At 39.3% G+C, this 20,826-nt stretch overlaps 1 protein-coding gene across 4 annotated transcripts in view; it reads left to right on the forward strand.

Moving 5' to 3' along the window:
- KCNMB2 (potassium calcium-activated channel subfamily M regulatory beta subunit 2) overlaps positions 1-11,408 on the forward strand; it is a 224,935-nt gene extending 213,527 nt beyond the window's left edge. For all 4 annotated transcript variants that reach the window (XM_036926782.2, XM_036926780.2, XM_057500139.1 and 1 more), the window contains one exon: positions 9,655-11,408. In XM_036926782.2, coding sequence (XP_036782677.1) covers positions 9,655-9,939 — 285 coding nt within the window. In that variant the 3' untranslated portion in view covers positions 9,940-11,408. The remainder of the gene's footprint in view (positions 1-9,654) is intronic.
- The last annotated feature ends 9,418 nt before the right edge of the window (positions 11,409-20,826 follow it).

A 20,826-nucleotide genomic window follows, 5' to 3' on the forward strand; every position in this document is an offset into this window, starting at 1 on the left:
TTTGTTACTACTTAGAAATAAGCTCTCATTCTAATTGCTGCTTCTTTGAAGGTAATCTTGGTCTATTTTAAAGATTATTTTCTTTGGTTTCTACAATTTAATTATTACGTACCAAAGTGTATATTTATTTTTATTTAGCCTGCTTAGTGTTCCCAAGACTTCTTTTCCTGTTCCTAGATGTTCTTCATTAACTTTAGAAATTCTCAGTCAGTATCTCATCAAATATTATACCTCTGCTCTCATTTTCTCCTTTTTGGACTCCACTGGCCATACATTAGGCTTTTTTTTCTATATCTTTTGTATTGTCTTATTCTCTCTGTCTCTTTGTATTTTCCCTCCTTTTGTCTCTCTGTGCTTCAACTTGGATATTAACCTATCTTTTAATTTATAATTCTTTGGCTGTGACAAATCTACATTAAACCTATCCACTGAGTTCTTAATTTCACTTACTGTATTTTTCCTTTCTAGAATATCCATTTGAGCCTATTTTATCATTTCTAGTTTTCTGAAATACATTCATTCTTGTCTTTTAAATCCTTCAACATAAGAAGTAAAATTATAGTTATTTTAAAGTTCATCTTGATGACCTCAGTATCTGAAGCCCCTATATGCCTATTCTATTTTACTTCCTTGTTTGTTTTCATGTTGTCTTGTAACATCTGGTTATTTGGTATAGGTGTCAGACATGTTTGCAAAATCATTTATAAAAATAATTTTAAGCCTCAGATGATATCATGATGTCATCTTTTCCAAAAATTATCTCCATTTTCTTCTGCCAGACCCCTGGATGCATTGGCCATGTGTGATCACCTTATTTTGACTTCACAAACTGAGATATTCAAGTCTGAACTGAAGTCCCTGTGAGGACCTGTCTACTTCAGGCAGACCATTATTCCTAGGATACAGACAGGAAGAGTTCCAACACAAAGTGAATAGGGAGGTTCTCAGGGCCCCTGCTTGATAGACCCTCAGTGACAATTCCTGCCACTAGCTTTGCAAGGTGTCAAAAAATGCCACTGAGCTTTTTAGGCTCATAGCCCCCTTCTAGAATCAGCAAACACTCCCAGGAGAAATGTGGCTCCAAACACTAGGCTCACTGTCCTGGCCCAGTAGTTCTTCACTCTCTGGATAGCTGTCTTCTGCCCTCAGTCTACAGATATATTGAATATATAGTATCTCCATGGCAGAAGGTCACTAAACCATGAAAATGGAACATGAGGAATATTTGAGATACTCCAGGGGAAAAAAATAGAAATAGTCTCTGTTTCAATATCTCCTTCCTGTTACCCTCCCCTAAGGTCACCAAAAATAATAGTATTTTCCAGTTACCAAAAAGTGGGCATAGTTTGATCTGAGACGATAGAAAGCAAAAGGATTATCAGTTGAGCTGTCTTCATCTTTGTAGAAAATATCCAAAAGAATTTTTTATATTAAAATTTTCACACTCTCTCTTATATTCCTTTTCTATAGCCTTTAAGCACAGTGCCCAGCCTCTTGTCAGTATTATAACTGAAGCTGCTTAAGCTAATAAGCTGGCATGTTCTTGCTCAGCAATTGGCTGACTAACAGAGAATTGCAAGTGAGCTCAAGCACCCTGCTTGCACTGGACACAAGGCTGTCAGTGGAATCATAAGCAGTGGCTGAATATTAATTCACTAAGGTTGTTGAAATCCTTAATGCTGATCCCCTTTGGAAATTTAAAACCTATTCTACCCACAGGGGTTCTCAAAACATGACCATCTGGTTTGAGGGTGGATTAAAATAAAATTTGGCGCACAACAATAAAATATATCCACTAAAGGTATTTTGAATCCAATTCCAATATGTGTGGGGATGGCTTTTTTTTTTTTTTTAACAGGGCAGTGGGGCTCCCAACACCACCAAACAATTTTCCAAAAACTAGTTGGGTGTCCTACAATTCAACTCAAATATGACACTATCTACCCAGAGATTGCATCAGATTCCACAGGTCAAGGACTCAGTCCTACAAGACTGACCCCCTAGCCCCACCCCACTTATTTCAGATGCCAGTCACAAAGCCTGGTTACCTGCTGTGCATCTGACTGACCAGTTATAGACCAGAGGTTCCAAACCCACTCCTTGGGTTAGATCAATATGCTAAAGTGGCACACAAAACTCAGAAAACATTTTACTTACTAGATGGATGGTTTATTATAAAAGGATATAACTCAGGAACAATAAGATAGAAGAGATGCAGAGAGCAAGGTATGAGGAAAGGGTGAGGAGCTTCCACGCCCTCTCCAGGTATGCCACTCTCTCCAAATGTCCAAGTGTTCATCAACCGAGAAGCTCTTCTAACCCCGTCCTTTGAGTTTATGTGGAGGCCCACTACATCTGCAGGAATGGTTAAACCATCAGCCCAGTGGCGACTGACTCAGTCTCCAGCTCCTCACTCTTCCTGGAGGTCAGGGGGGTGGGCCTGAGTGTTCTAGCCCCCTAGTCACAGGGTGGGTTCCAGGGGTACTAGCCCCCAACCTCAGGTGTGGTCCCAAGTCACTCCATTAACATAACAAAAGGCACCTTTACTACTCCCAGCATGAAGGAAATTCCAAGGGTTTTAGGAGCTTTAAGCCAGAAAAGGGACAAAGGCCAAGATTATTATAAATCACAGTATCACATCCAGTTTTTGGTATGTGGTAGAATTATATCATATTTTATATACAGCTGTCATGGAAAAGACAGCTTTTTTGCATGGAGAATAATTCTATAAATTATCCAATTATTCGTAACTCCAGACTCAGTACCACCCCTCATTTCGTCACCCATTCTGAAGCCTTCTGGGTTCCTTACTTCCCGAGAATATACATATCTAGACCAGGTTCCTCAACCTCAGCACTACTGACATTTTGAGTGGGACAGTTCTTGGTCATTATGTGAGGATGGGATGGGGACCTGTCCTGCCCACTGTAGCACGTCCAGCAGCATCCCTGACTTCTACCCAGTAGGTATCTAGCATCCTCCCCCCTCGAGGTGCAACAACTAAAAATGTCTCCAAACGGTGGCAGAACCACTACTCTAGGTGTTATCTTGCTTTGAGCTTGGATGCTGTGAGATCCTGGAATTCTAAGCAAGGTTTGTCAGCACAGCACTGAATTCTTCTGCACGGCATTGGAAGGGTAAGGAGAAAACGGAATAAAATAAGGTGGAAAATCAAAATGGGGGGAAAAAATAACCTGACATTTATAAATAGTCTACTATGTACTATGTGCCTAGCACTATGCTAGAACTTTACAAAAATCACCTCATTTAATCCTGACTAAAACCCTACTCCTAAAACAATAATAGTTAAATTTTATCAAGAGCTTACAGTGTACCAGGCATGGCATGTACTAAATATTTCACAAGGACTCTTTTCAGTACAGCAGCAACCCCATGTATTAGGTACCACTTTGCAATAATGAAGGTAAGCCCACAAAATGAAACAATTTTCCCAAAGCAACACGTTCACTAACTAATTAGGTCTGAATTAAAAATCTGTCTCTTTACCTCATAATGCTATCTCTTAAAGAGAAAAATATTATAGCATCCTCTCAAGAGAGTGAAGATACAAGTTCTGAAAAATCTGAATTCTTTGAAGTATTTATCCTCTGATGGCAAATAGTCATCAGATGAACAGGTGAGAGGCTGTGTCATTCCTTCATATCCCAAGAGGTGCTTAGGATCAGGAAAAAGCCAGGAGCAAAGAACAGAATTATCTTTGATCCCAGAACCCAAGAACAGACTAGCAGTTACCAAAGGGAAAGGGGGCAGGGAGGGGAGGCAGGAAGGGAGGAAGAAGGGGGTTAAGGGATATTAGGATTAGCACACATAATGTAGGCGGGGAAGACGGTACAGCACAGAGAAGACAAGTCGTAACAATAGCATCTTACTACGCTGATGGACAGTGACTGTAATGGCGTCGGGGGTGGGGACTTGATAATAGAGGGAATCTAGTAACCACAATGTTGCTTGTGTGAAACCTTCGTAAGATTGTATATCAATGATACCTTAATAAAAAAAAATTTTTGAAGCCACCTAACTATTAAGAAAAAAAAGAATTATCTTTGATCCATAGAGAAGCTCAGGGTCCTATATTCAGCACCAGTTTACACAGAGTGGATATTCAACCAGGAGAAGGGCACCCTGAAAAGGTAGAAAAAATCATGCCCACAAATTTGACATATGACATCTTCATTATTAGCTCCTTAAAATATAGGATATTTGTTAGACATTTGCTGAAACTGACTATGGACCAGAGAATCAGAAATGCTTTTGTGATTGACAAAGTTTATTTAGTCACTGCTCACAGAAGCTGAATTCTGGGACAGCTCAGAGCACCTTTGTGCAGAAATGGAAGGAAGAATGTGCCCAAAATAAGCTTGCACGAAGCATCAAGAAGAAAAGCATGGGGCAGGAATCTACTTCTTTCCAATCGCTAAGAAAGAGGAGCAAGGCAAAGGGCAAGGAGAGATTAGATATCTCACTGGGTACATCATGGACCTGGGGCTCCATGGTTTAAGCTATTCTCTTTGACTAATCCCAAAGATCCAGATGGCTTCTATTTCATAGTGGATTTCCTAAGTCTCTTAAGCTTCATTTCTACTCCAAATCAAGCAGAAGTGCCACAATAAATGTGAAAGCTCTGGGAAACTCAGAAAAGGAAAACCTCCCTCTGGAGGGACCTGTGTCTTGATACTGAAAGAAACCATAGTGAATAGCAGGGTGTGAATACTGTTTTCCTTTCCTCTACCAAATGTTTCCAACAGTCCCCCCTGCCAAAATCAAACATTAGAAGTGTGAACTAAAGTTTAAACTAAATTTTGTGGGATTTACTTTTTTTAAATGATGGTAAAGAGCAGGAGGTCTCAAAAGAAAAAGAAGACAACATCCCAATTTACTCTCTCACCTCTGTCCAAAGAACTCAGAAGTTCAAACTATGCTTGTGGGCCAGAGAGATTCAACTATGTCAAATTGCTGATCTCTACATTCTTTGACCGTAGGGACTGAGTCTTCTTTTCTAGAACAGAACACAAAGCCTGGCACATCACACATACTAAATAAATATGTGCACAATAGTCATTGTTTGAAGACCCTAAAAAAAAGCTCCGTCTGCCTCTAGAGTGAAAAATATTTACGTTTCACATGAGCAATGCTTTTCTTTTCATCTCCTGGTCATTGTGGGCCAGGATGTCTGGGCTACTAAAGTGTTCTGAGAGCCAACTTGTGGCCCACATCTGTGAAGGGTATAGTCTTTGCTGAGAGCCTTTTTAGCTTCACTGCTGGCCCCACTTCATCACTCCACCCTTGTTTTATAATTTCTCTCTAGTGATCTATCTCTTATCATTTATGTTTTTGACACCTATTTCTAGTATACTATGTGGCACATTAGAGACACTCAGTAAATATTGCCTGGAATTTTTGTACTTTTAACCCCTCTCTGAACTAAGACTCTTGTCTTTTTTATAAAAGAACAAATGAAGAACAAACCCTCCCCACGAGGTGGCCCTGAGAACTGACAGCCCCCTTCCTACCACCGAGGCTGGGCAGTCCCTCGGCCAAACACACCCCTCTATGGCCCCCACTCCTCCTCACATCTTTTATTTTTAGGGTGAAGGCCTGTCACTTTTCACTTCACACATGCCTAGTGAAGCATGTGCAAGCAGAGTCCAGCAGGCAGTTTCTCCAAATGTCCATCCGTCATGAGAATAAAACCAACTCTATTGATATAAAAGATTCTGGAAGTGAGGCTAAACAAAGAAAACGTTCAGGCACTTTCCAAAGAATTGGAGAGAAAAGGCAAATACTGGATCTTCATTGCCATGTAAGGGAAAGAACAAAGAGGAAAAGATGTCAGGACCCAGGTTCCTTCAGCCAGAGGGGGAAAGGTCATCCCTGTGGGGCTATCTCTGGGGTTTTCAATACTAAGGAGAATTTAAGGGATTTGGGAAAACAGTAAGGTTTATTAGCAAAACAGTATTAAGAGGAGAGATGTGAGTCTAAATCTTCCACTGAATGATTGACTGCCTCAGAGGTTTACTGGGTTTATATATCCATGTGTTAAAGCACAAAAGAAAAAATGACCTATGGTCATGGTAAAAAAAAAAATTACATATTTTGACTAGACAAGGATATATAAAATTATTACTCATATGTTCTTTTGCATTATATATCATGCAGAGTCTAAAACTTATATCTTTCCTATCCTACAGTTTCCACTTAAAAAAAATGATCTAAAAATCCTGGGACTTTTATCTTTTCAATCTGTACATTTTTCCAAATAAGTGTAGATCACTTAGTAAAGTTTCCATTTGTTGAAATACATTCTATGTATTCTAAACCAATCACATAAAATTATCCTCTAAGCATGTGATGAAATCATAAGATCACCAAAACCTTCTCTCTAAATTCATACTGGCCCTGGGAACATACATATGGCTATAGTTTGAGCCATAGAAATAGACACTTAGAATCCTACGGAGCATTCAACCTAATATCTCCCAGGACACAAAGGCGAGGAAACACGAGATAAGAGCCATGGAACAGTACTGTCCAGTATAACCACAGAACTGGTAAGTTTGCCCTCCTTGGATATTTCATAGCTTAGAATGTGGCCCTTGGTTAAAGACTATAGAAGATCATGTGGACAAATGTGATATTCTAGTAGGAAAATGTTAATGAAAACTTAGTGAGGCTTTACTCATATTTGTCATTTAATCCCCACACAAACCCTGCCAGGAAGGCTCTGTTAACCCCATTACACAGATAAAGAGGTTGACCTGAGGAGGCAAGTGACTTATTTATAGAAACACAGCAACACAGCAACCTGATCTCCTGAACACAAGTCAGGGGCTTTTTATACTACCTCACATGTTTATTACCACAAAAGAAGAACCCATCAGCAATAAACGTGAATGAATGATTGCTGTATGGCAGAGTTTTCAGGGGTCAGTCACAGTCTAGTGGGAGCCAGTTTATGTGCTGAAAGGGGGCTAGTGGCAAGGTCAGGAAGAGCTAGAGACACAAGGGCAGAGGAATCGCTCCGCACTAGCAGCGTGGGGCTGCGCCTCTATGTGCCACTGCCTTGAGGACCCAAGACCGGCCATCCCTGCCCGATTTGGCCAGTCTAAATGCGCACATCTGAGACCCTGAATGGCTTGAAACTTTAATAAGCAGTTCCTGTACTACAGCCTTGCTGGACAGTCTCAAAAGTGATTTATATCTCATTTTATTTAGAAGACTCTTACCTAGTGACAGAATTATTGTCATTTGGCTAACAACCATTTCTTCAAAAATAATTAAAAGCCAAATTAATTCATAAGAGCACAAGAAAGGGAAAAACTCTATTTTTAATGGAATGCCATTTTTATGGAGACCATTTCAGTAACTTAGTACTGTTTGCCACTGTAACTGCCTACTATTAATTATTCTGGTGCAAAAACATACAGATGCCTGATGCATTCATACTTTAATTTGGCTCTGTTTGAATTCAACCACAAATGGCTTGCCTGTGATTTTTTTCATGCTTTGCTTCAAAAACATCTTTTAAAATTGTAAAGACATGATCTGCACAGCTTTAAAGAGGACAAAAATAAAGGTATCCCCATACTGCCTTAAATCCTGCTGATCTGAAAGGAATCCAACTAGTAGAAAATTTGTTTCATGGTAGTCACAGGCCAATTTTTGTACTAAGTTACAACTCATTTAGAAATTCTGCTTTCTTGAAGATACCTTCAGATCCTTAATGTTGTGCTGGTACCAGCTCTCTGATGTACTTACATTTATGACTGTACTCACATTTATTCTTAGCTAATTAAATGTGAATGTGTCATCCAGCTCTTATTCAATGTGTCATCCATTCCATATGAGAACATTACTTTAAGCCTGGCTCATGACAAATGCCAGCATGCTCATCCTCCATTCTTAACTAGTCAAAGAATCTTCCTGCTCTTTATAGTCAAAAAGTCCAATGATTGCAGCACAGCTAACAAAGCAAAGTACCTGGGTGTCCACTAATAAACCTAAGGGAAAAAAATAATCCAAACATACTCCATTAGCAAAACTCATTCCTTGTTTTCTTCCTGTGAAATGTACAGGCCAAAATTGTTCTAGAATTCCAGGATCCTACCCCAAACTTCCCATCAATGTATCTCAAAGTTCACCAGCAGCCCACTTCATCTGTGTCTCTACATACAGTTGTGAGCTGTGTACTGCACAACCATAGGGGTACCAGACACATTGTAAAAGTCACAGATCAATACTTACAATCATAATCTATAAATTGGTAATAGCAGTAAAATATGTGGGTGGGGTGATTTCTATAAGATCAGTGTATTATGCCAATTTTTCAACAGAAAATAAATGTTTTAAAGAGGAGGCATAGTTTTCTAATTCACACTGTTGATTAGCAGTGGTCTTGTCACAAACCAATTTAATTCAGATAAATGAGTTAAATTAATCATTTGATAATGTGTATAACAAGGAGCAGGGTCTTTTTCTCCCCTATTAGGAGGCATTTACATAAAGAGGGGAAAGAGGTAAGGATCCACTTCTCTCCCAGAAAAATTACTTAAATTACTTTTTTTCCTAACTTTTTAAAAATCTAGATCCATTGTTATATCAATTTTGTCACTGCCCATTTATGGATGAAGAAAAGAGAGACATACAGATTTCATCTCCTCAGAGACTGCTTTTTAAATTAGGAAAAATGTATTCAAAAGTATATCCAATAAATAATCAAAAGAAAAACTACACAGTTCTTTCATTCCATCTGTATCCAGACAAGAGAAAGAAAGAGAAAGGAGGACAGGAAGAGGGAAGGAAAGAAAAACACAAAGCAGGATGAAGGACAGGCAGGGCAGGGCAGGAAAGAGGGATGTAAGGAAACCGTAGGACCAAAGCACATAGAAAGAAAAGAGAGACTTGGAGAACAGACACAGCAAGGAAGAGAAGAGGTGAAAAGATCAAAGGAAAGATATTGTTAAGGTCTCGGAGAAGCCCTCACCCTCATTGAAGAGTAAACTGATTTGGTTCTGTTTTATTTTTCCTTGGTTTATGGAAAAATTCCCTTGTTGTGTAACTGGGCATGAACCATTCATCACAGTTCTAACTATTCAATATCCCCACACTTCCCAAGATCCCTTCTCCACAGCTCACCAGAGGTATAGCTGCTTTCTTGACTACAGTTGCAAGGTGAGCAAAGTGACTTGGCAGAATAAATTAAGCCAAGCCAAAAAGATTTTCTTTCCTTGACAGAACAGATAGTTTTTCATTGTACGTGGACAGCTGTGGATGAATGAAAGTCAGAAAGGTCGACACACTGATTCCATGGAAAAGTGTGTTCAACAGGGAATAACTAAACTCACCATGCTTATTAGCTATGGTGAAAAGAATCCATTAGAGTCATCCAACTGTAATCAGTAATTAAGCTACATATGGCGGAGCTATCAAGGTACATAAAACACTGTTTTAATCAGTGTGTGAGGTCTGAGGGTCTCCAGGGGCTCTGGTTTGAATATGAAAAGAATAACCCTCATGGTTATTTCATAGATCATTAAATTGGCCTCAATCTCCCACCCACTCCTAATTCCAGATACACAGAGAGGGGTGGGGGGAGAGAGAATATCTTCCGGTGACAGTTTATCTCATTTCCCACAGTGCTCCTATATTCCTAAGTGTGGAAAAAATTTTGAAGAATCCATGTCCCTAGTGAATGTTGTCATGGAAAACTTCAGGAAGTACCAACACTTCTCCTGCTATTCTGACCCAGAAGGAAACCAGAAGAGCGTCATCCTAACCAAACTCTACAGCTCCAACGTGCTGTTCCATTCGCTCTTCTGGCCAACATGTATGATGGCTGGGGGTGTGGCGATCGTTGCCATGGTGAAACTCACACAGTACCTCTCCCTGCTCTGTGAGAGGATCCAACGGATCAATAGATAAATGCAAAATGGATGACATTATTTTCTTTAAAGCGCAAATACTGTTTTCTTTCATTCTTCACCAAAGAACCTTAAGTTTGTAATGTGCAGTCTGTTATGAGTTCCTTAATATATTCTTATTATGTAGAGCAATAATGCAAAAGCTGTTCTATATGCAAACATGATGTCTTTATTATTCAGGAGAAGAACTGACTGTTTTGTGTTGATTGGTTATTTTCATAATCTTGTTTTGATGCTGGAACTAGTACTTCCTTCTCTCACTCTGCCAAAATAAGGTTCAGTTATTCATTTGCCAAGTTTTGTGGAGGAATGCAGACAGTATCAGTGTGATAAGGTCTGTGTTCTGAGTTGTCAGATCTCTTGAAGACATTTCTGCAATATTTTTCATCATTCATTGTTTACTAAAGCTGCAGCCAAAAATATTTTTTCTTTTCTTACTCAAGACTGAGCCCTGTAGCAAGTGAAGGGACCAGATTTCCTAACTAAAGGAGGTTAAGCATTTTCCTTGTATTCCTACCATATCACTGTAAAGAAGGGGGAAACCCAGCCAGCTATTTTTCTTTTATTACTTTCTATTCATAACCTCAGATTTTTTAACTGATTTCCAAAAAATATGCTGTTTTCATTAACCAATTCTATAATATCTTCCTGTGGTTTAAATAGAAAATGAACAGAACCTTTTCCATTTAAGACCCTGCTACTGTGTAAGGAGACAACATTTACAAGGAGTTTCATTATCTGAGAACTGACTGAATGTTGATAGATGCTCCATTACAATCCAGGAAAGTCTATGTTACTAAGATATGTGTGTGAAAATCTTTATTCCATTTCAACTGAATTGTTAGATGGTAAAATTAAAGTCCTACTTGCTGGTCAAGACTGGTGGACTGATTTCAGTGGATAAATCTATTGTGGCAAGTCAACATATTGGAATATTGTTCTTTGGGAATTTATGTTTAAGTTAATGAATGTGTAGTCTCTTTTTCTGACGTGTTCCCTAATGGGATTTTAAAACTATGTGCACAGAATATTGTCTCCTCTACATGTTTTATTTTTCTATTTACAATTCCCTTTTTTGTTGCTAGATTTTGTACACTGAATAGACTTTTTTTCCTAACACACACTTGAACTGAATAACAGATTTAAAGGAAGCTTTTGTTCACATTGCCATTTACTTATTGTGTTGTGAGTGGGGAGGGGGGTGGGGAGGGGTTGGTTTTAAACAAAAACATTTCATCTTTTATTTAACACCAATATCACAAGGAGAAGATAAACATCTATCTTTCTCATCTATATTTAAGTACCTTTTTGTAATGTAGTATCAAAGTTTTCTAGGTATTGCAAAATTTTACAAATTGTGTTTGTGGAATGAGTGGTGAACCTAATCTGATGAAGTGAAAAGTATTCTGCAATATTGTAATTCATAGCTCAACTTTCATAAGCAAATAAATCCCTAGGGTGTAACCAGGACTTCAAATGTGTAATTAAAATTTTTTTTAGAAATCCATTAATTACATCAGCAAGATTTGAATATCTCTTGCATTTCAAGATAACAAGCCATGATAGTACAAAGATCTATGATGTTAAAGGTACTCAAAAAGATTATAGAGAAGGTTCCTTTTTTAACCCCCAAACACATATACACAATATTATGAATATTTGGGAACTATGACAGAAAATGTGATTCCTACTCTACCTTAAGTATACAATTCTGAAGACAGTTGAGAAATCTTTGTGACTATAGAGCTGAAAATTTGTAATTTTTAATGTTCCATGGGCTTTCCTTCAAATAATCTAAGAGTAAAACATATGCAAGTGAAATTATTAGATGAGTTATTCTGTATTTTCCTCTGATTTTTAATTAAAAATTCCTAACTGATGTTTCAGATAAGAATGTTGAAAGTTCAAAATAATGACACTAATAAGTAGTTAACTAATGCCTCTTGAATTCCAATAAAGCAAGAGCCTCTTCAAGTAATTTAAATGTATATCCAATTAAATGCTCATTATTAAGGAAAAAGAACTAGGACCAATAATGTTTTTAAATGTTTGCACATGTTAACTGATTTAATCTTTATAATAACTCTATTAGAGGGAGCACTATTATTATCCCATCCAACAGGTGAGAATATGGAGGCTCAGAGATGTTAAGTAACTTCTCCAAAGTTATACAGATACAAGATGGTGGAGAGCTGAGAAAATACCCAGCCTATAGCTTTCCCATTAGGGTCACCACTTCCATGGCTTTGGGGTCTTTCAGATAACCTTAAGGGATGCTAAGGTTTGAAAGGGATCATAGGGGTGAAAAGGAAAGAGCACTGGACTGGAGTCAAAAGATTTCATTCAAGAAATGGTGACTAGGTAACTTTGGACGTCTCAGTTAGTCTTTTGACTTGTTTGACTGTAAAATTAGAATACGAGGCCAACTAACTGCTAAGGTCTCTTTTAACACTAACATTTCATCTTAAGATGGAAGGATGAATACCTTTCTCCAGCCTTCAGAACACAGGTCTAATTCTCAAATACAATCTACATGCATTAGTCCATGGATTAAAAAGCCGACTCCCTGATCATCTTCCCCATAAGCTATTTGCCTCTTATTTAGGGCCCAGAGCTTTATTTACACCTGTCAGACCCAGAGCTTTGAATCTCCATATTATACCACAAGGATGATTTTCCCCACAGAATATCTGTGCTCCTAAATCACTTTCATTTTCCAGTTGGCACAGCCCATCTAAAACTGTATTGATTTCAGATTCCCTGAGACACAATTATATTAAAATCCAGAAAATGGTAAATACACGAACAATATGAGCAATTGACTCAAATGAGTTAAAACAGTAATTTCAAAGGAATGATTTGCTATTCACAGGCATAATTAAATTTCCTCTCTTCATCCACCAAAATGCTGAAATGAACAATCTTCAAGAAAGTAAGGTAATTCTCATTGACCTGGTGGGAAAAAGGACTAAATATTAGACATTGTTACCTCTCTCCTCAACTTCTCCTATTTTCCCCTTTCCCCTTATACAACAATTCATTAAGGACAATCTCACAGTTCTGCAGTAACCATTCCAATGTATGTACCATGTGAGAAATTTGACTCTAACCAAAAGCATGTCTCAGCTGCTGTAGCTAACATCTAGCAATACTGAGAAGATAGCACAGAGTTCAGACTGGGGACTCATACTTCATGTTAAATATATCCCTTCCTTTCCAAAGCTGTGACAGATACAGAATTTGGTGTCCATGCTACACTTAGGTCCATCTCTAGAAAGTTATAATCAGCTGGGAAATTTCAGCTCTCCTCAAAAAAGATGGGCTCTAAATAGTTTGGACGTCTCAGCGGAAACCCCAGGAACCAGGTCTAGCTCAGCCAGTTAAGGCTACTGACAGCCAACTGGTTTTGTGCTGCACCAACAAGGGTTTTCCAGCTCTCAGTTCCTTTGAATATGTTACACTATCTGGCTGAATAAATAACCCTTTGAATACTAACAACCCTCAAGTTAGCTTGGCAAACATCCAAGACTGCTTAGAAGATTGCAATTGGTGTATTTGAGGAGCCACATGTCCAAATCATCCAACAGTGGAGATCAGCAACTGTCTCCATCTTTAAGAATGAAGCATTTTAGTAGCTGAGTAGTCTGAGAAATGGCCAGCATTTACCACTATACTCAACTCAGAACAACCCCATGGAGAACTGGCACAAAGGAGTCCTTTGGAAGTCTGAGTAAAGCCAGCAGCTTATTTTACTTCTGACAACAATGTGGTCTGTGATTGCTGAACAGCAGCCACTGGGAAAACTACAAGCTGACTTCACATGGTCATTCCCCCCATTTCCACTTCTATTTTGTATAAAGCAGTAAGTTAAACTCAGCCCAACCCTGGCATCTGCAGGCATCAAAACCTGATAAGAGGAGGAGGTTTTCATTCAGTAATCAACTATAGCCCAGTCTGAGTTCTGCCTTTGTTTAGGAAGACTTACACCCCAAGAAGTAGTAATATTTGCTGCTGTAAGTGACTTCAATCCTGGAATGAATGGCCCTTCACGTACCTGTCCCACTGTCATCCCCACACCAGTTACACTTCAGCCATCTAATCAATGGCCATTCTCAATGTTCCAACTTCTTTGACACCTCTGAGCTTTTGCATTTACTGCCTCCTCTGCCTGAGACTCCCTTCTTCAATCTCCCTTCTATGGGGCTGGCTAATCACACTCATCCCTTAAGATTCTGCTTGAACTTCATCTGTACCAGGAGGTTTTTCCTGAGCTTCCCAGGCTCAGGCAAGGTGCCTATCTTCTTTGCTTCAATAATACCCCATTGCACCCCTCTACTAGCACTACCACTATCTATCTATTATCGTCTATTACAGTATCCATCTTATCACCCCATACTAAAGTCTTGGTTTATTTCTCTGATAATCCTACAAGATTCTTGAAGATACGAATTTATTTTATTCATTACTGTTTTATTTTGTTGTTATATTCTCTCATCTAATCCCATACAATTCCTGGCCCACAGGAGGGGCTCAATAAATGTTATTTAAATGGATATATGAATAATTGAATTATTAATAAAAAGTAGGCAAATTAAGTGATTTCTCTGCCTTGTGACCTGAATATCATCCCACACAACAAAATACCTGAAAAGCCACCATTAGAGATCTGTTCCTTTTACTGTAGATTCTTGTGACCTGGCAGTAAAATTGTAAATGGCCCTAGACAATGCTCTTTCTCAGCCAATAATTCCTCCACACACTAATGTACCCCAGGACTATCCATCACCACAGAAATCCAAAATCAAGCCTACAGGGGTGCATAACAGGTAAGTTCTGATGGGAGACAGTTGGAATCTTAAGCTTATAGAATGAAATACTGCCCAAGAAGGGGAAGGTAGTGTAAATAAGTGATTAGCGTACAGGCTTTGGAATTATTCAGACCTGCACTTGAATCTTGGTTCTCCCACTCACTAGCTGTAAGATTTGGGGAAATAAACATACTTATGCTTCAGTTTCTTTATCTGGAAAATGGAAATAGTAATATCCAAATCATAAGATTAAATGTGATAATATAAAATGCTTAGCAAAATATTGAGCATATAATGAACACTCATGAAATGGCAGCAGTTGTCTTATGATGATTAATGATAAAAGCAGAGGATATTATTTTTTTGGACGAAGCACAGAGAGTTTGTAGGCAAAGGTAAGATGATGGATATAGCATGGGTGATTGAAGTTTCCTAAGATGAACTTTATCTATCCTACTAGACTGGTCCCAGCCTTAGCACTGCCAAATGAGATCTCATAATGAAGGTCAGGGCTGGGGAGATCTGAATGCATCCCTGTCAACAGAAGAATGTGTATGGGGAGACAATGGATTGATGTGAGATATCATATCCCACTTTCCCCAGTGTCTTTGGAGGGGAAAACTCTGAAGGGGGTTCCTGTCCATTCCCCCAAGTGGTGAGAAAAAGGATTCAGTCCCTGTATCAAATCTCAACTAGCCAGTGCATGAAATCCCAGAAACCCTTTTAAAAAGAGAGGCATAGGAGGCTGAGTGAACAAGTACCTGAACTTCAGGGCTCCAGAGAGCCACCCATAAAAGAAATGAGGGATGCAGGGAGAGACACAGAGGAGGGTAGAGTGTGGAGGCACACACTTGAACCAGAGACACCAAGGCTCCATTCAAGAGTTCCAGAGACTGGAACTGAGTTCCTGTTTCTCCCTAGAAAAGAGTCAAGAAACTGTCTGCAATTAACCACACACCTTATCGAAGTATGACATTTTTACACAAGGGGTTATGGACACTTATTTTGACTTGAGTCTAAGAACATAAACATGAGCTAAAACTTAGAAAATAAAATGTCTATTCCTACTTCCTCCAATTTCCAGAAAACTGGAAAGATTAAAAAGAAAATGACATAATATATGGCTAAATATCATCACACTAGAAATATTCTTATTCTACCAAAAAGGAAAGGATGGCTGTGGGTGGAATACTATCCGCCCTCAGAAAAACAAATCGATTGTTCAGAAGTCGGTTCCACAGCACTTAAGGAGTCCACACACACACATGCACACACACATGCACACACGCATGCACGCACACTTCTGGGAGAAACAGCTTGTCTGAGTTTGTCATCAGGCAGGGCACGCCTGCTTCCCAACTGAGTCATTATCAGTAGAGGCTCTGTTCTAGCCACTTAAAAGAGGGGAAAGAAGATAAAGGACAGAATCCCAGAAACTCTCCCTTCTCACAATTAAGTTATAACCTGACTTCTTTCACAATTAAAATGAAATAAGCAAATTCTGGTGATCAAAGAAAAGGATCAGGATGGTGATGTTTTTCTGCCTAAAATAAAATCATCATACTCAGAATCAGTATAATTGACTGGGAGTTAATTAAAATAGCACAAAACTGAAGAAACACAACACAGAGGGTGTCCTGCCGTAATCTGGGATCATTTTTTCCCACCATCACTTACCATATGCTTACAGAGGTGGGAAAGCAAATTGTCCATCACAGCAAAACATGACAAGCCCCCTCCAGCTCTCTGCGTGTGTGAGCTGCCCTTCCGTCTGTCCAACCAAGTTCCGGTGGTGGCCTCAGGGCTGTTACAAGGGCTTGACTCACTTATACATATGTGACATTGTCAGGGTTTTTTTTCCCCAAATACATACAGTATCCTGTAATAAAATATGTCACAATTTGCACAGACACAACCTCTTCTGGGACATTTTCCAAATCTCTGTGTCATCTCCCTGACAAATAAGAGAAGGGATGTGGGTTTGTTAAAATCTTGGCCAGAAAATAGGTGGCTGCGTCCTGCTGTATTCAGAGGCAGCTCTGTGGCAGAGTCCTTTCCTGACGTGACTGACGGTACTGTTTGGGGAGTGCCTTCCCCAGAGCACAATAGGCAGAAGAGGAAAACCTCCGGAAGATTTGCTGTAGGCATTTAGGATGTCCGCTGAATATAGTGAATTATTACAACCTAGAACTGAATTCTATAGAGTTAGGTTGGATGCTTCACATGTAGGCAAGCATATAATGAAAAGGGAGACGTCCATGGGGCAGGTTATACAGAAATGAATGAACCTCCAGAAAAATGACTGAGCCTAAGCTGAGCCTCCATGAATTCACCTGCAAAGCAAGAACTGCTTTGAAAATGGGATTTGGGGTGGCTTATGCCTGTGTCCAGTCACTATGTTAAATGTCAGTTCAATGATCAGCAAACAAGTAAAAATTTCAGAAAAGAACATTATACATCATGATTAGACATGTGCCAGATTTCTGCAAAGTAATAGAGACATATATAACATGAGGAAAGATGTGATACCTCCTTTAAAAAAAATCTTTTCTAGAGAGGCCCTATGTCACTCAATATAGATATGCAAACACATTTTGGGAGGGACAGTGTGGTGTGACAGGAGGAGCACTGAACATGGAGCCAGTACACCTGCTCCTTGCCTCAGCTCTTCCCAGCAGCAGCTAAGGGAGAAGCCACCCAGCCTCTCCCTGTGCCCCCATTTCTCCCTTACTGATGATGGTATATGTATCTTTCCTATCAGATGGTTATAATGAAGACCAAATGAGGTAATGTGCATGAAAATATTTCATATACTTTCCACAGCCATTTTTCCCTTTTTCCAAGGAATTCTGTCCATGCTTAGAGCCTTAGGATCTTCAAATATCAATCACTATTCCAAAATGTGTTTGTCTAGCTGTGGGCTCTTTCCTAGGTCTCAGAGCTCCATCTTTATCTGCTTCTGGATATCTCTACCTAGGCAGCCTTCACCCACTTACAACTCAATATGTCCAGTTGCAATGGTCTTCTCTCTAAACCCACCAAACACACAGCCCCATCCTCTCTGCCATTCTCCCTACACCTCTCACTCTCCTCACATGCATGCAACCACACCCTCAAGATGTTGCCATAATCTTGTGCCCTAAGAATCAGGTCAGCTCCTTTCTGTCCACACCGTCACCCTCCCAGTGTCTGTAACCTCAGACCAATCTTCCACTAGCCCTCATCCCCATTCATTCTTTTCTTTACACTAAAAGGAAATTTTGCAAAGGAATATCTGACCATCTCATCTCCTGAGCAGAACTGTGCAGTGACTCCCCACTGCCTTTGTGATGGAGCTCAAGTGCCTTAACTTGACCTATGATTACTTCGTGAATTCATCGCAGGTCGCGTTTTCAGCCTTACCTCCCTTCTCCCACATGCCACTGCCCTCAGTCCTCTGTTCCAGCCATATGGAACCATTTCTTCAGCCCCACCAAGCCAGCTGCTCCTATGGAGGCTGACACCACAGGGAAACTCAAAAAAAAAGTGAAGAACTCTTGCCTCAGAGTCATCTCACCTAAGAGATACCCACCTGAGAGGCAAAGTTCCTGGGTTATTAATACAGTGTTTTTCCAGCTTTATTGAGAAATAATTGACATATAACATTGTATACATTTAAGATATACAATATGATGATTTAATACACATGTTTTGCAAAATAATTACTACAATAGGGTTAGTTAACACATTCATCCCTTACATAATTACCATTGTATGTGTGGGGTAAGAATATTTAACATCTACTCTCTAAACAGGTGTCAGGTATGTAATGCAGTATTGTTAACTATAGTCAACATGCTGCACATTAGATACCCAGACCTTACTCATCTCATAACTGGAAATTTGTACCCTTTTACCAACATTTCCCCATTTCTCCCACCTCCCAAGCCCTGGAAAACACCATTCCACTCTCTGTTTCTAAGAGTTTGGTTTTTTTATTCCACATATAAGTGATGTCATATGGAGTTTATCTTTCTCTTTCTTTTATCTCATTTAGCATGATGCTTCAAGGTCCATCCATGTTGTGAAAATGGCAGGATTTCCCTTTTCTCATGGTTGAGTAATATTCCATTGCATATACATATATATCACATCTTCTTTATCCATTCATTTGTACAGGGACACTTAGGTTGTTTCCTGGAGCCAATATCTTGGCTATTGTGAATAACACTGCAATAAACAGGTTAGTACAGATACCTCTTGGAGATCTTGATTTCATTTCTTTGGATATATATCCAGAAGTGGGATTGCTAGATAATATATGTTTTCTATTTTTTAATTTTTTGAGGAATGTCCATATTGTTTTCCATAGTGGCAGTAAGATACTCTCCTAACTCCAAAAGCATATTCCCATCATGGCATTTTCTATCTTACTTTTGATTACATTTAATTATATTCCTACATATCTTTTTTCTGAAGCAATGCCTTAAAGTAAAGTCTTGTCAAATTCTATGCCTTGCACAAAGTAAGCATTTAGGAAGTAGAATTGAACTAAACTAAGTTGTCTTTCAACTAAATTAAGCTGACTTGTTTTCCTTTTGTGCCAAGTAAGAAAAGAAAGTGGACAAGAAAAAATAATGAGTGACCATGAAATGAGTAGCTACTACATATCAGGCATTATATGAAGCACTTGAAAAAAATACAACAATGATTAAGACAAGGTCTCTGCCCACAAGAAGACTGCAGGGGGATTACACAGGTTAATTAATGAAAAGAATAAACAATATTAAGTTAAAGAGCAGGTGGAAAGGGACAAGGATAGCCAAGGAGAGTCACTGGTCAGTGCTCTTTAACTACTATTCAAGTGTTAAACAGTCATGACAAAGACACTGAAACTTTGGAAACTTCCCTGTCTATTGATGGCACAGGCTTCCTGCTAAGATACTGAGTTTCTCTAGGTCTATGAGGTCAAATCAACATATCAGAAGATACTACTACACAGTTCAAGTCTAAAAATGAGCTTGCACCTCATTGTTCACTTCCACTAAATCACATTGCTGTAAATCCTGTCTGGTCACATTATACGAAAGAAAATAAGAATCTCCTGGAAGGATATGTTTTTTAAAACTCCATGCACTGATATGGAATATTTGCCAAGAACCTTTTTAATGAAAAGAAACAAGGGAGAAGCCAGTATGCAAAGCATGCTTCCAGTAGATAGAATGACCTGTTCTATGGATACCAGTCAGCCTCATTCCCCAGCCACCCCTGTCATCATCCAATGGGCTCATGAGCAAAGTGGCCATGGTGGCAGGGATGGAGGCTATGCATGGACTCAGCAACATGGACTCCCACTCACTAAGGCTGATCTGGCTACAACCACTGTGGAGTGCCCAATCTGCCCAATCTCTGTTAGCCAATCATAGACTAACTGACTCCCCAGTTAGGCATCATTCCCAAGGGAAGGGTGACCAACCGTCTAGTAGGAGGTTGATTTTATTGGACCATTTCCATCCTGAAAGGGACAACACTTTGTTCTTATTGAAATAAACACTTACTCTGGATATGCATTGCCTTCCCTGCACACAGTGCTTTTGCCAAAACTTCCATCCTTGGACTTACAGAATGCCTTATGCACTATCATGGTATTCCACACAATATTGCTCTGATCAAGGAACTCACTTCAAAGTGAAACATGAGGAACTTCACAAAAAAAGAAGTACAGCAATGAGTCCATGATCGTGTAATTCATTGCTCTTGCCATGTTGCTACCATCCTAAAGCATCTGGCTCGAAAGAACAGTGAAACGGCCTTTTGAAGACTCAGTTACAGTGATGCAATACTTTGCAGAGCCAAGGCAAGGTTCTCCAAAAGGCCGTATATGCTCTAACTCGGCATTCAACATATGGTTATATTTCTCCCAGAGCCAGGATTCATGGGTCCAGGAACTGAGCAGTGGAAATGTGAGTGGCACCACTCACTATTAGCCTTAACCATCCACTAGCAACATTTTGCTTCTCATCCCCATGACCTCGCATCCTCAGCAGACCTCTGCTCTGCTCGCCTAAAGGTCTAAGCTTTGAAAGGAGAAATGCTCCCAA

Source organism: Manis pentadactyla, chromosome 1 (genome assembly GCF_030020395.1).
Source record: "Manis pentadactyla isolate mManPen7 chromosome 1, mManPen7.hap1, whole genome shotgun sequence".
NCBI classification, from domain to species: domain Eukaryota; kingdom Metazoa; phylum Chordata; class Mammalia; order Pholidota; family Manidae; genus Manis; species Manis pentadactyla.